Source organism: Plectropomus leopardus, chromosome 20, assembly GCF_026936395.1.
Source record: "Plectropomus leopardus strain MGB_pleo_1.0 chromosome 20, ASM2693639v1, whole genome shotgun sequence".
In the NCBI taxonomy this organism is placed as follows: Eukaryota; Metazoa; Chordata; class Actinopteri; order Perciformes; family Serranidae; genus Plectropomus; species Plectropomus leopardus.
In genome coordinates, this window is record NC_142195.1 from 22422009 (window position 1) to 22438208 (window position 16200).

Consider the following 16200-nt stretch of genomic DNA (forward strand, 5'->3'; position numbering starts at 1 on the left):
ACCATCTTCAGGCAATCCACTAAAAAGCTGCCAAACTCACATTCATGTCAGGTGGACCTGGGGGCTTATAAAGGACAATCATGTGAAGAGGTCCAGGGTGAGTTATAGTGATGGCATGGAATCCAAATGAAAGAAATGGTATGAGTGACACAGGAGGAATAAGCAATTCGCACTCAGAGGAGATGAACAGACCTGAGCTGCTATGGCCTCGAGCCTGAGGAGAGGCAGCGAGGCTGTGAGGTGGGGATAGTGCAGCAGGTGCTGCCGCGTTCTGCCGAGTGATTTATGTCCACGCGAGAGCAACAAAATGTAGAAACAAGATCAGAGCACACTCTGAGATGAACTCGGGACTTTGCGGACTGCTGACTGATAGTTCCTGTCTCCTCTCTACAATGTTTTAAGATGAGACAGAGGGACAGATAAGAATAGAGAGAATGCATTTTCAAGGATATCTCAAGACACAAAATGGAGGAGAGTGCAGGGATAGAAAGAAAGCTGGGCCTTCACTATGTCTTCCTCCATATGCTTACACAAATGCCTCAAATGATTTCTATGCAATATGGCTTCATAATATGGCTATGCAGGTTGTGCTGTAAGAGACTTGTGGCCAAAATGTTACACTGTTGGCGATAACAATCCCCTACAGGTGTATTGAGTTAATTAGCAGATTGCAAAAAGCAGGGGAGGGAGGGATGGAGTCAGCCTTCAATAAAAGAAAAATAAAACAGCCTGGACTCTAACCACAAAATAGAGATTTGCTTGTTTCCAATTATGTGAATATTATGACACTGGAAAGTCAGATAGAGGGCCAGAAATGATAAATCAATTTACTGCGTGAGCTGGAAAAAAAGAAAAAAGGGGCTGGGGCTGCATGTCACAGGTATAGTCATAAAATTTAAACTCAAATTGGATGAGATCAATAAAAATCAAAGAAAACAGATTTTGCCCAGAACTTGAATGAATTGCCCAGTAATGGAAACAATCATTGTTATAAGTTACCTCATCCTTCAGACCTTCCTAACATTCCTTACATTACAAGCATATGAGTCTGCTGGACTATAGCTATAGTTGTGCCATTGGGTCTATGGCTGAAACCACTGCACTTGACATTGCATAGGGATTTCAATTGGATGTTGCGTTGATTACCTTTATTTCTAAACTAGTTCACTGAGATATATCATGTTTCAATTTAAAACAATCTGGGCATCCTGAGTAGATCAATTGAACACATGTCAGCAGTACTGTAGGCTTGCTATACTATTGCATAGAAGCTTTTTGTACACTAATTAATGGCACTTGTATTAGCTTTGTTCACATGTATTTGTATTGATATTCACAGCATGTCATATGCACATCTAACCCTCTTAAGATAAAAAAAAAATTGTTCCGCTAACAGCCCGATTTGCATCATATGTATGTGCCAGCCTCGCTTCCATTGGTATAGCCTTTATAAGGAGGGTGGAGGGTATCAGAAATGGTGAACCTGCTGAAGAATATGTGATTAAATTGCTGTTGCATGAGAACTATTGTATAAAATTTATATCGGGCACCCTACAGTATTGGCAATATTTTTCATTTTTATTCATTTTTGTACTGTTTACTTTTGTTCATAGAATGGCCCACTTGACTCTCTTCTTTATCACCTTCCTTTAATTACATGATCTATTCCTGTTTAGTTCTAAATTATAAATGAACAAAAAAACAGTTTGCTTTTCCAGTACCCCCCTACAGTTATTACACCCTGCTGGCTCTGTTGATCTGGCCCTTGCCCCTCTTAGTATGGGTTGATTCCTGCTTCATTTGGCTCCCAGATAAAAGATAAAAGAGTCAGCTAAATTGCCAAGTTCAATCAAGTCAAGATAAAAGGCTAATGATAGATGCAATGATTTAAATGGTAAACGGCAGGCCCGCTTCGAGCACACACTGATGGAGAGGCTGCTTTGCCATTTTGTGTGGGGTCCCTTTGAGTGGAGATGGGAGACCGCGGATGGGGGAGGGTGGGGGGCCACCTTTCACAGATACCGTCTCTTACAGGGCCTCCCTGGACTGTGCAATACGAGCGTGAAAATACTCCAATCTAACTGGCATCAGGGAGTCAGGAATGAAAATGAGTGTTGGGAATAACAATCAGCCATTTTATCCCTTGTAATGTGACATACTGGAAGGTAACCAATGTGTTATTTTTGTTTGCCTTCACCTAGTTGACAGTATTCCCTCCTCGCTATCACTGCTAATTCCTTCTGATCCACAGTGCAATAGCCTTCAATTGTTTGCCTAATATTATATAACTGACGGCATTAACAATTCTAAACAAACGATGGTAACATATGGTACTATTTTTTAAAAGTTCCCTGAGACGATTTTAAAAAAATGGGGTAAAATAACTGACAACTGAAAATGAACACAGTGCTAATCCAGGCGACTGCTACTGTCAAACATTAATTTGCCTATAATTACAATCAACCCTCTCAGAAAAAGAATATTGAAATTAAAAATAATATTTAGCTTTTCTTTTTCTTTTAAAGTAAGTAAGAACATTAATCTTCTGCATCACAACCTCCTTTTAAAGTTCATCTTTACCGAGTATTTAGCAATTTAGTGCAAATTAGCTTTATTTATTTAAAGCATGTGGTGGTGGTGGTGGTGGGGGCAGGGGCAGTCACAAGCATATGAGCACCTCTATAAGAGTATGAAATCCAAACCACCCCTATAACAAGTATTACTTCTTGGAACTGAATTTAAAAAAGTCAGTATCTCCACTGTATATCTGGGGCATATCTGTCATTCTTTATATGAATTATACTGTATTTTACAAATGATATCCAAAATCTAAACATGCTGTGCATAATGCCTGTTTAAGAGTATACTGTAAAAATAAGGAAGCACTGCACACATTTTGTTGGCCTGAAGACAGCATTCATGTTGAGATGAAGATTTGTCAAACTAATGTCATGTGAAAACTACACAATTCAAATGGAAGGTCGCATGGCATTGTTTTGAATGAAGCACAGCCACTGAAAATTCACTGCTGCATCCTTTATTGTTTTCCCTTCCATCTGTCTAACATCACTTTCAATGGAGTTTCAAAATTCAGAAATTCACACTATATATAAAGCAGCACTGTAGGTTCAAAGAAGGCACTCAAGCCTATATGTGGGAGGGCATGACAAAAAAAAACAAAAAAACAAAATGGCAGCTGTGATTTGTAGTCCCTCTTTGCAGTCAAACCAGTGTGAGCAACCTGCATGTATTACATATTACCAGTTGACCTGCCTCCAGGAAAGCCAGACGGTCACTAACAGAAATGGAGAAGATTGTGGAGGAGCCCTCCTCCTCCTCCTCCTCCTCGCTGTTTAAACCTTTGCATTTATAGTCATAACTCCTGAGAGAACCTGCCAGAAATTCACGCTGTGGAAATGCTGAGAAAATCTAGGAACTAGACTGGGTATGAGTGGGCTGCTAATGTGAAAATATATAGAGAGCTTAACCAAAATATCTCTTATGCTGCTTGGGTTACAGCCTCATAAGGTGGGCTACTTGATCATCTGGGTGGGCTTAGCCCCTCCTTAGCCCCTTGTTACAACTAGGCTGGTTAATCAGTGATAAGAAATACACCTCTACAGAAGCTTTGCATAGCTGAAGCTTGAAAAAAACCTGGGAGAACTCAACAGTAGAATAAAAGGTTTAACCAAGAATGGTACAGTATGTCAGGTACACAGGAGTGTAGAAGCTGAAAGCAAAAAGAGAAAAGTGGTATTCCCACATTGCTGTAGTCTGTAAATACTGTTTTGAAGAAATTCACTTGCCAGTGTACAAAACATTTCAAAGGATTCCCACTCCTTTTGGGAATATCAAACACAAGTTCTTTCTGTGTGTGTGTGTGTGTGTGTGTGTGTGTGTGTGTGTGTGTGTGTTTGTGTGTGTGTCAAAAAATGTGCATTTTTTCTATCCCTGTGCAAGTTATAGTGTGGATGGCCAGTCAAAGTATGTATTTCAGTTTATGTGTGCGTATCAATTAGGTGAGTGAGTAAACAAGCGAGTAACTTTAGCAAGTCAGTGTTAAAAGGGAGAAAAATCTAAAAAGGATGTGCTGTTGGGGAACTATGAGCATTTCCCAACTATCTTGAGTCATAGCTATGTCAAACAAAATTGTGAAGTCATCAGCTCGGGGGGAACTCTATTCACTGACAAGAGTCTCGATTAGCATTCACATCCAGTGTCCAGAAGTGAATCTTCACACCATTCAGCTATTGTCCCTACACAATGCTGCTCATCAAAGTCTGAATAGTAGCTGCAAACACACAAAGCACAAAGCCTGTGACAACCAAGCAGAAAGAAAGCAAACAAGTACCTAAACAAGCACAAATGTCTTATCACAGACAGCATAGCTTAGGCTCAAGATTATGCAGAATAGGAAATGTAATCAGTCTCATTTATCTGTATGTCTGTACAATTTTGCAGCAAAGCAAACATTTGCATCTCAGCAGAGATTAAGGTTTAAGCGAATATACAAACACCCATCTGAAAACAAGAGATATCTTGTCATACACAAAGTGATGCTAAAACCACTTCTGTAATAATCCATGAGTACACAGTGTTTACTTAACCTGCTGTGTAAGGCTGTGTAATCAAGTAGCAGATTTATCTTCTATCGAAGCAGTGTAAATAATTACCTCGGGTCGCCTCGCTGTGGACAGAGTTTTGTTTAGGAGGAGTGGCGGTGGTGTGGGTCATACCTCGCATTCTCGGGAGCCTGAGATGGTATAGGTGCAGGGTCCGGTCCCATTCACAAGCACATCCATGGCCTCAGAATTGGTGGGCTTGTAGTCCACATAGTACTCCTGCAGCGGAGAGCTCAGGGTGCGCTCCGTCTCTCTAGCTTTCTTGCGGCGTTTGCGGGCTGCTGCTGAATGCTCCTGCAGCTGCTTGACACTACTAGGATAGCGCTTCCAAGACACGTAGATTACCAACAGGATCATCGCAACAGATAGAAAAAGGGCAACACTTCCGGCCACAATCTTATGGAAGGACACAGGCTCCAAGTCTTGCTCAGGGGGAAGTGCCACAGGTGGGGTAACAGTTGACGATGTGGGGCTTCTGATAGATCCCTCTCCTCTCTTTCCAGAACCGGTAGGTGAAGCCAGAATGGCTGGGTAGCGTTCAGTTTGCACAGGAACACTGGATTGGGTTGGAGGAACACTCACAGTGAGTGTTGTCGCTGGATTTGATTGACAAACTCCAAAAGCTTCAACAGCATCCATCACTTTCTCACCCTGGGCCTTCTTGGGGGAGGCGCAGATCATGGTGGTCTCCTTTGCCCCTCTGAAGTTTCTTAGCCAGCCCACCAGAGGACAGATGGCAGGGCCACAGTCCCATACATTCCCAGCTAAGCTTATCGTAGTCAAAGAGATCCAGGCGTCAACCACTTCCTGGGAGACATTGGTCAGCTTGTTGGAGTCCAGGTTGAGGGTCTGCAGGTTGGGTAGACATTGGTAAACCACAGCATCCACTTCCATCAGATCATTTCCAGACAGATCCAGTTTCTGGATGGAGGCCCAGGTCCAGGTCAGGCCCTGGTTCATTGAGCGAATGCGATTCCACTGCAGGTAAAGTGCCCGCAGGTTGTAGAGGCGAGGGAAGTGAGAGAAATTGATCTTTGAAAACTGGTTATGCTCCAGATGCAGCTCGGTGAGCTTGACAAGGCCTGAAAATGCATTCCGAGTGATACTGCGCAGGCGGTTGTAACCCAGATCCAGGAACTCAAGATTTCTGCAATCTTGGAACAGACGTACTGGGACGATTTTCAGAGAGTTTGAGCGTATGTGAAGGCTGAGAAGCTTCCTTAGGCCCTGGAACTGCCCAGGCTGCAAGGCTTGCAGTTTGTTGTAAGACAGGTCCAGATTACGCAAATTAGGGACAGGGTGGAATGTGGTGTTGTGGAGAGATGTGATCTTGTTAGAACTTAGGATCAGCTCTTTGAGTCTGCGGACCCCCTGAAAGGCCATTGCATCTACAGAGGCAATGTAATTGTGGTCCAAGTAGAGCCAGATGAGGTGGTTGAGGCCTACAAACTGGCCTGCACGAAGACTGGCAAGGCTGTTGTACCGTAAGGACAGGCCTTCACAGCCTCCTGAGAGGTTCTTGGGGACATCGCGGAAAGCGCTTGACTCACAGTAGACAATTTTTCCATCGCAGCGGCAGCTCTTGGGGCATGGGCGCTCACTCAAAGATGGATTTGCCGCCAGCCACACCTGCATCAGGAGTTGGACTACTAGCCAGCGACGCCGCAGAGCAGAGCCTAAAGGGAGAGGTAAACAGGAAATGAGAAGGAAGTTAGGCAGGAACTCTAAATCACTGATGAAAAAATATTTTTTTTTTGTTGGTAAAGGAATGCATTCTATAACATTCACTGGGAAGTTTATTTCACCTCATGTTCAGTCTTAGAAATGATGGTAATCACAAACGTATGTGCCCAATTTCTTTTGATTGTTTTGTCTTAAATAAAAGAGGCAATATTGATGCACACCCAGACCTGAATGATTGGTCAAAACATCATGAGCCCCAGTACACTTGCCAGATCTGCCCACAAATTCTGAAGAGGTATTGTGAAGCAGCCATAGAGTATCTGTGCTTCTGCATTTGGATTTTTTATCAACTAACAATAATGACAAAGAAGTGAACACCTTTGTTTTTTTTTTTTTTTAATTAATATTCAGTATAATGACTAACGTGTACATCTGAATGGAAAGGGCACTAACCTCTTTGTCAAAAACATAAAAAAAGCAAAGTCACCAAACAGCACTAGATGTGATGGCCACACATAATAGTTCAATTTCAGCTTGTTGTATTGGTGGACTTTTGATCTTATGCACACTGCACATACATCAGTAAATAGATATACTGTATGATGACACATAGCTAACAGTTAACAAAGCATAGATGTCACATTAACTTCATTTCAAAACAGTCAGACTTTCTTTGAGTTGAATTGACGTTAAAGCATCTGACATCCAGCAGCTAATTTAGTTGGTAGGTTTTGTCTTTGTTTTACTCTCTTGTTTAAAAAAAATGGCATGATCAGCCATTATATCGTATATTCCTGCAACATTCAACAGTGCAACTTCTATGTTAGTTGTAGCAAAGGAAGAGGTGCCTAAAAAAGAGGCGCACTTCCTTAAATCCAAAAGAAATTGTCATCCATATTAACCAAAGTACATCTGATGTAAACTAAGCTTATTATTATTATTTTTATTATTTTCTCTCTGTTAGGTTCAAATCCGGAAAACTTCTATAAATCACTTTGTGACAGAGAATGAATGGCTCACCACCCCCGAAGACTCCCAAATCAAGCATTGATTAAAAGTAAAAGTAAAAAGGATTCTGCAAATGGATTGCTGTTTTTCTAAACATATATTCATAGAACATATTATTGAACAGGTCTAGATTCAAAAATCAGGATCCAGAGGACAAATGATAGCTTGGTAAATTATTTGTACAGACATAATAAAATAATTATATGGCCTGTTTTTGTGGCGAATCATATGGTCTCATGTCTGGCAAGTAGTCTGGAGGGGCAATGGCTTGTCTCACACCAATTTATTCAACTTGAGTGTGACAACATCAATAGTACTGCATGAGTTGTTTGGACCCAGAGAAGAGGGTATCTGCAGGTATACAGAGCATACCCACATCTTTCTCATGCCTTTTACAGTATATCTACCTGTCAGCCAAAAAGACGTACAATATCCACTCTTTCCTCAGTAACCTACCCATCTACCTAGTAGTACTTTCAACTTATCAGTTACCACTGCAGCACTGTTTGGACCCCAAGGGTTCATAACTTGTGGCTCAAAATGGCCTGATCACTGTAATTCTGGAAATGACTTAAAACACTTGAGACTCATTTTTAAACTAAATTAAAGATGTAAATTAACAAGGTATTGCTATATGTGGCATCATATATTCAGATGTACAGTGACGTCCACATTGTGTGGACTCAATATCTCAAATTACACGGTCTTAGCTGCTTGGATTGATGTCATTTGCACTGCATGTTTACAATGAATACATGCTGACAACCACTGTTGAAGCAAAGCAACTTGCAATTTGCTCAATCATATCTTTATCTGTATTTGTATTCAGTCATCCCATAAGCCATCATTGCGCCAATGGCAGAAGCTGATAAGTCATGAAAGGCAGCCTGTACAGAGCAAATTAACATTCAAGAGCTGGTGGTTGTGTATACAATCCCAGAGGCGATTCAATTCAGACCCTAGCCATTTCAAGTATAACCAAACCAAAGCAGTACAGGTTCAGCATGAATCATTGATTCCACTTTCCACAGGTTCAAATAAAAAAATCACTAGAAACCCAATGGAATTGCACAGCTCATTTCTGCTTCAGAAAACAACTACCTGAATGCCAAACTGTGTCTGTGGAGAATATGATGTAAATTTCTTAATTATTGATGGTAGATGCTCTGAAAAGACTATTTGGAAAGTGAAGAACAATGGTCAGTAGCTTCTTGTGATATCACTCCTTGTTCTGAGGTGAGACAGAGTTGTTTCCATTAAAATCGTTTCCCTTTACAGAGTCACTAATGATCTGTCATTAAGATCCATTGATTTCCCCTTGAGCAGGATTCACTACTTATGTGTGTTTCTCAAGGCAATATCATCAAATATAGGCTTTATAACCATTATCACAGTAAGATAAGATTAATATGTCAGGAAAAAAGCAGTCCATACTTTAATTAGTTTACAAAAGGTGTGATGAGTCGACAGGCACCATGATGTATTCACCAACTTATTAAAATGAATGCATTATACTGCATGTAGACAAGTAACAAGAGCTAAAATCTGGAATATCTGGCCTTTCAGGATAGTGCAGTTGAAGCAATAAGCATGCTTTCAATTGTCGAGTATTTTTTGTAATCTTTGCAGGATTTGTCAGAAATAATTCTCTGACATAGAGTGGCTGAGAGGCATCATAGAGCATATGCTATCTAACATAGCCATTTCGCTCCTTGCCAAGCATCTGCTGATCCCATATGGGTATTGTATGTGTGTGTTTGTGTGTCTAAGAGTGTGACTGAGAGAGAGAGACACACTTACTGTTTGTTTTCAGAGGAATCTTTCATCATTCCTTACAGATGGAGGGAACCATGGAACTGTACAGATAATTTGCGCTGGCTATTGATTATACCAGCAGATACATCAATCATGTTTTTTCATCTTGGATCCCACAATTGTGATACGTTTTCACATAAATGCATCGGAGAGAAAGATGGTGATCACAAGATGCAGTATTTCAGAGTACAGCCAATTTGCTTTTGTCCCAGGTTTCTGAATGTAACTTTAACTAATTTGCCAACAACAGTCTCAAAGGCTCACAGGAGAAACAGCAGAAGTATACAGATATAGAACAATGCCCAAGTGTAATGTTCCATGTGCATTTAAAGCAATTTTAATAGACTGGGGAACAGAATGTGTGGGCTGTTAAACATGAATGCATGCTTTCTAAATTTTGTGTTTCACTTACATCCCAAGAGGCTGCAGAAACAGACCCCTGTTGCTTTTATTTCCCATGTGCATAATAGGCTCGCTTTATTAGAAGTGACTCCGCCATCTCTTTCAGATTGAGCCTGCCTCACAAGACACCTCTCTTCCCCTTACTGACACTGTATGTGGTTTAATGAGCGCTCTGTGCGCTAATGCCTCTGTAAGCCATCTTCTTCCCTACTATTCCTCTAATCTTATTCACAAAGGAGCACAAGTCACCCTCCGAGTTGTCACTCACGGGGTTTGTGTCTCTATTACCTCTTACCTGATGTACCTCTCACCATTACTGTTCTGATGCCGTATCTACTTAAATGAACACTTCCTCCTTCATTTTGTTCTCTCTCCTTGTTATGCATGTCCTTGAACCCTGAAGCCAACAGGATGTTCTTATAACGTGAATCTACTCTTTATGCATGTGGTCAAAATCATCCCCTCAGCCCTGTCACTCCCCTTGTTGATTTCCATTTTCCCTCCCTGACTGTCTCTTTCTTGCTCGCCTGCCTTCAGACCCAACTCTTAGAATGATCATTTTTCTCTTTTAAGTGTTCCCTATGATAACAGATAGACCTGCACCTCTCATTTTCTGTTGTCACTCCCTGCAGTTATCTGTCCAAATCTAATATGGATGGATAAGTCAAAGCTAAAGTTTGTCCAAAGGCATGTGCGTAATGCTTAGTTATGTAGCAGACAGCCCTGCTGTCCTCAGCACGAGAAGATAGCTATTTCTGCCTCTCAACCCTAACACATAGAGAGAGTAAGTGCACTTTACTGCTGACCTAAAATAAAACCAAATGTAGCTTAATAACTTGGCAAATGGACTCGCTAACTGGTGCACTTTGAGTGCACACAAGTGGCTCATTGCTATCCGCTGCCTGTCATTGACAAAACTGCAACCAGTCCCAGCCTTGACTGCACACAGAGGCTGGACGGCAGCCGAACACATAGGGAAGGACGTCCCCAGACTGGCCTAAGCCATCCTATTAGTCTCCAATTATCTTTGAGATGATAGCAAGGCCTGCCAAGCTAGACCCATTTCAACAGTGGTTGGAAAACATTGTGTCCTGGTGTGCCCGTCTTGTATTTGTAGCACTGATTAGGTAGAATATAGAAAAGCACTGCAGGGAGTAGTCATGATTACTGTGCATACACATATACACACACACATACAGAATATATGACTAATCAGCCTTCACCCATCACTGCACTGCAGAGTAAGTCTCTTGCCCTGTAAAAACTCTGTTCTGAGCTCATTATGGTGTTTTTCATTATGGTTACTGTGACAACACAACATATTGCTTCATCAGCCAAAGTTGTGAAACTGAAATTGTCATTGATACAGTCCTATTTGGAGAACAAAGGGTACATGTGCTAGTAGCAGGAGACAGCTGTCCCCCCTGTTCATCGTTATTTCTAAGCAAAACTTTGCTAATGGAATATTCTGTTCCAGGGCTCAATACAAAACTAACCTCATATGTCACTGTAAAGGTTGTGCTTTGTCTCTTCCTTCCATGTCATCCTTTAATAGCTTGGATACCCAGCGAAAGAACAGCATACTGGTCAAGTTGACCCCATAAATCCATATTGATGTGATTGTGTCCATCAGTGAGCCACACAGCCCCAACAAAAGGGCGTAGAAACACTAAAAAATGATGGCTCTGAAAGCAGATAGAATAAGATTTTGGTTTGGATGGTGGAGTTTTTTCTGTTTCTTTGTGCGGACCAAGTTATTGTTTAGATCTTGAGGGTGAGAACCTTTTTTTGGAAAGTGAATTCCACACTTCTTCAGAGAGCTTAGCGTTGAGGTTAGAATTTGGTTTAGGACAGTGTTGGGACAATTCATAGCTTCCGCTGTAGTCCACATTTCGCAGGATTTCCCACACATTCATTAAACTGTGGCAGTGCACCATGATTAAAACATCTGTCGCCACATATTGATGTTTGATTTTTGGAGCTGGACAGGTCAAAATGAGAAGATTAGAGCATACTCTGGGCACAGATGGAGCAGAAGAGCACCAGGCACAGTGAAAGTGAAACTTAAACATTCTTTGGGACTAAAAACCCACTTCTACAGGAGCTGCTCCCTCCCTGTTGTCAGCTATTGCGAACCCTAGATTCTTATTTATTCGGAACACCAGTGTGACATAAATGTCATCATCCATCTACGTCCGTGTGTACTCCTGTGCGGATGTCCGCATGCTGACCATGTTTTGTGACCAAGCGCATTGTAATCATAGCAAGTGCACTGACTACAAATGCTTCAATCTCTTGTTCCAAACTCTAGTCCAGTCTAAAACTAGCAATCAAGGCAGTGAAGCTGCTGCACTACAGCAACGTTAGTTTTAAATTGGATATTCAACAAACATTCACACTGGACCCAGTGACCCTTCTTAATTTTAGTTTCACATAATGTTTGCAGTAGGTGTAAAGTAAACTCACCTCCCATCAGTCCAATTTACAACAGGGGGCTGACACAGAATCCATATTGTAATATGAATGCAACTACATGCCAATTCACATGACCACAGCTTTCCTCAGACATTCAATGAGGAAAATATGCCCCAGCTTTTTGGTTTAGGTTCATTTAGTTGTTATGGTTATACTTCGGGTTAAGGGATAAATAATGCATGATGTCAGTGTGCAAGTTTAGAGGTATAAAGATGTTGCAGAGTGGCAATTAAATGAGTAACATGTTTTCTTTCTGCCAAGGCTTGGTACATCCACTGTTATGGGGGGTATTCTATTCACCTAACAGAAAGAACTACACTAAAGAGGAACACCTAAATTAAGAATTCTATTATGTTATTTCCATGGTCTAGAGAAATTCAATCAATATTTGTGAACATGAGCTACCATCTCTTAAAGCCACAAACCAGAGAAATAAGTCTCACACTTGATATATCATCAAATATAAAGTCTGGAGCTGCTCCATATAATGAAATTTCGACAATTAGTACTGTCATTCTTTCTTAATACCCAAATGAGCTTTATCCTGTTGTTGTATTCTCAGTTCTTATCACAAAAAGTAACCTCATGCTCAGAAAATTCTTCTTGGAGCTGTCAGTATCATCATTAACATATTTCCCAATTAATTATTTATGGAGTGTTCTAGACTTCATACCTCACAAATGAAAAATTCAAATTTTAGCTTTTTGGATTTAGGCGATGTTCAGAGATATTTTTGGACTTCTTAGACCATTGGAATATGAATTTTGAAAATGGGTGTAGTTTCCCTTTAAGCTCATCTGTGGTCTGTAACCCCCTACTTACTGCATGATACATTTGGCAGGGTGTAAACATTAGAAAAAGACAAAAAGTTTGTATATATTCATTTAACTTGCGGCGTTGTCTAACATTGCTTAAGATTATATTATATTCGCAAAAATACCGACTGTTACTGGCTAACCTTTACAGCTTAGCCCAGTGCATCAGCCTCTTTAAACCTGAGAAGGATAAACAGGTATATTGTTGGATGAATGCAGGATCCCAGCTGCGTCACAAGCCATTGATCTTTTAAAATAACCAAATGTAAATAACACATGCCCCCATATTTCCCTCAGTGGCCCTGCTGATCCCCTCCCTTCACCTGCTCCACCTGACATTTCAACAATGCTGCCTGTTGGATGCTGTAGGGCCGGCAGAAGGTCATCTATTACCTATACAGAGCTACTGTATTCTCGCAGATGAGCAAAAACGGGTATTGCCCTTATTTTAATTTTAACAAAGTAACATCGCATCTGTTTTACTTCTTATGCAGGCAGCGTGTTCAGTGTCATTTAGGTCTCCGGATTTATCTTAAAGCTCTGCAACTGCATCTCTGGCTGTGGCCATTTTTTTCTTTTTTTTGTTTTGTTTTACAATCTTTCCCCAACTGTTCCCTTTCTGCAAAGCAGATCTCCAATGATATGGTCCATGAATCATAAGTGCATTGCATGCTGTTAATGAAGAGCATCACAGTCAGCTACACTGGTGCATAACTGAAACTACAGCGCCACATAATCATCAAATAATTGTAGGCAACAGCATGAAGCTATATGGTTGACAAAAGTTGCAGCTTTGGGGCTGGGTTGTGCACCCTGAACCTATTAAATGTGCATGTGTGCACGTGCATGTGAGTCAGAATCACTGCACCTCAAGTATGCAGGCTGTTCTGACAAGCTCTGATACTAAATTAAGGAACAGGCCCATAAACCAGACTTCTATGATTAACCATATATGGTTGCTTTGCAGTACACATAAATTAAGCCTGAGCTCTGTACTGTATGGCTTTCTGTGCTGTTGTAGCTTATATTGATGTGGTGCAGTAACCCACCGTGGGTCGATATATCATGCAGCCTTGCAATTAATGGCACAGCACCACCAGTGAACTTGGCCATCTGTATACCAGTTAAGAATGGCTGAGGAGATTAGGCTACTCTAGACAATAATATCACAGCAAAAGAATGCAAAATATGGAGTTATTAAATGAAGTTTGGGCAAAAAAGGGGCAAAATAATAGAACAACAACAATTAAATACAAAGGGGGGGGGGGTGCAAAGAGGATGGTGGGGGTGGGTAATGAGTGCAACTGTGCGCACGCGTAAGGGAAACAGAACGGGGCAAAATGGTAAATTCTCATTACATGTAACTGAGAAGAAGATGGGAAAACACGTGCACGCGCAGACGCAGATTATGTATTGCTGAAGCAGTGGGGTATTGACTACACACACAACATAGAAGGAGACCCACACTGAGTATTGATGGATGGGCGCACAGTTTTATGCTCGATTTGGAGAGTCCCTCTTGATGGCAGGTGCAGAATTCATACGACGGCTTTCTTGAATGAGAATCAGCCTGCAAAGCAAAGCACTGCACGACCGATGCCCTCAGATCACAAGAGTTTTTGGGGAGGCTGCAACTGGACAATAGGCTTCGTGCGTACAGATTAAGGACAATCAATGATTATGCAGGGCCACGCTTTATAAAGTTGACTGGCTTCCAACATTTTCCGTGATTAGCATTTCAGTCCATGCCAATGAGCCAGCCACTCTAACTAGTCAAGAAAAAATGGATAGACCTCACTTAGACACACGGGTTTCTTTGCTTCGCTCGTGATTTTTTGAACCAAATCTTTCAGTGCACAACGTTTTAAACACAAAATAAGTATCCTTAGGCTCTAATAAGCCATACCGCCAGGAAATGGAGGAAAAACACATTGCAGCTCTGCGACTAAGAGGCTACAGCACAGGATTCAGCCTCATCCTTCAAGCATACCGGACCACTTAACAAAAAGACACCAAAAAAAAAAAAAAGATTAGATATTAACAGTGCATATGAAAAGACGATCTTTTTTTTTTTTTAATGCAAATGTTATTCAAAGCATGTTCTGCTCGGAGGAGACGATGCATCTCGTGCTGTATTATGAGAAAGGATGACAACTGGAGTATATTTTAAAACAACACGCATAAAGATAATAACATAGACAGAACTTACCCATATCCGCTTATCTGTCAGCTCCAGCCTACAGGTTTTAATGGCTTCTTGTGCGCGACATCCGAGTCCGCATGACGCGCTCTCCACAGACAGGTACCGTCCTAATCCACTAGCCCGGTCTCTCCGCGCAGCCGCCGACTCCAAAGCGCACCTGCCCTTTACTCTCCCGGACCTGGATGTGCTATCCGGTTTAGTTCTGCATCTATAACCGTTCAGCTGAACCGGGGCGAATGTCATTTACTTCCAACTCCAGATTAAAAGGGAAAAATATCCGCTTTCAGAACTCCCTATCCATGTCTTCACAGCTATTTTTTTCAAGTTACAGCCAAAAAGAGTACTGCAGTAGGCGCAGACAATAACGAAGCCACATCCAAGTAATTCATGTCAGTCTCACATGGAGAATCCGAAAATCCTGTCCCGAAACTTCACAAATACGGTGGCATAATGCAAAAGAACTAGGACGTAATTTTCCAAATCAGCCCTTTAGATTCCTCACTCAAGTAAAACCCCCGGCGTCTCTTTTCTCAAGGATGCTCAGTCTGATCCGCGCATGGCGCACTGAAGAAAGTAACAGTCGGTTATCCACAAGTCTCTGCGAAACGCTGTTAACGACTCACGTTGAATAATCAAACATCCAAATATCCACCTTTGTGTCCAAATGCTCCTTTCATTCTCTTTGCTGCTCGGTTTGAAATGCAGCATGACGCTGTTGTTAATCACGTCTGCATGTCGAGGCAACTTTGTCAGGCAGAATCGGAATGCCCTCTTCTGGTGAGACTGCGACCCGTGAACTTGTCCAAGGAGGGTGCATCGTGAGTTAAATGTTAAGGGTGGCGCGATTTGAAAGAAGGTTGCCACGCACGACACCGAAACGACTCATCTCATCACAGCAGAGCCGAAACCACATATAACAAGCGAGCCCTTTATTTTAACGCTTCCATTATTTACATGAGCTAAAGGAAATCTTTTTTTTTTTTTTTTAATCTCCTCAGAATCCAGTGTTAAACATATGAATGCAACATTGTAGATAGAAAGTAGGAATTAATTGGTTATCATTTTATGAATATAAATTAGCATTCCTATGTGCTCTTCTGTGAGGACAATTTTGAGTTTAAGACCTGCAGTAAGAGGTGAGAAGATTTTTTGGGAAAGTGGTGACATTTTGCAAGAC

General features: G+C 41.3%; 1 protein-coding gene across 2 annotated transcripts in view; it reads right to left on the reverse strand.

The window, feature by feature from the left end:
• The window catches only part of LOC121959951 (leucine-rich repeat transmembrane neuronal protein 4), a 118730-nt gene extending 102892 nt beyond the window's left edge, over nt 1-15838 (reverse strand). The window contains exons 1-2 of one of the 2 annotated variants that reach the window (XR_015775159.1): nt 15030-15838; nt 4674-6298 (exon numbers count right to left, since the gene is read on the reverse strand). Coding sequence is in view for 1 of the 2 variants with exons in the window: in XM_042509507.2 (XP_042365441.1) it covers nt 4737-6298; nt 15030-15033 (1566 nt within the window). In the remaining variant the exon portion in view is untranslated. The remainder of the gene's footprint in view (nt 1-4673; nt 6299-15029) is intronic. The other variant, XM_042509507.2, reaches the window with a different exon arrangement.
• Nucleotides 15839-16200: the final 362 nt, after the last annotated feature.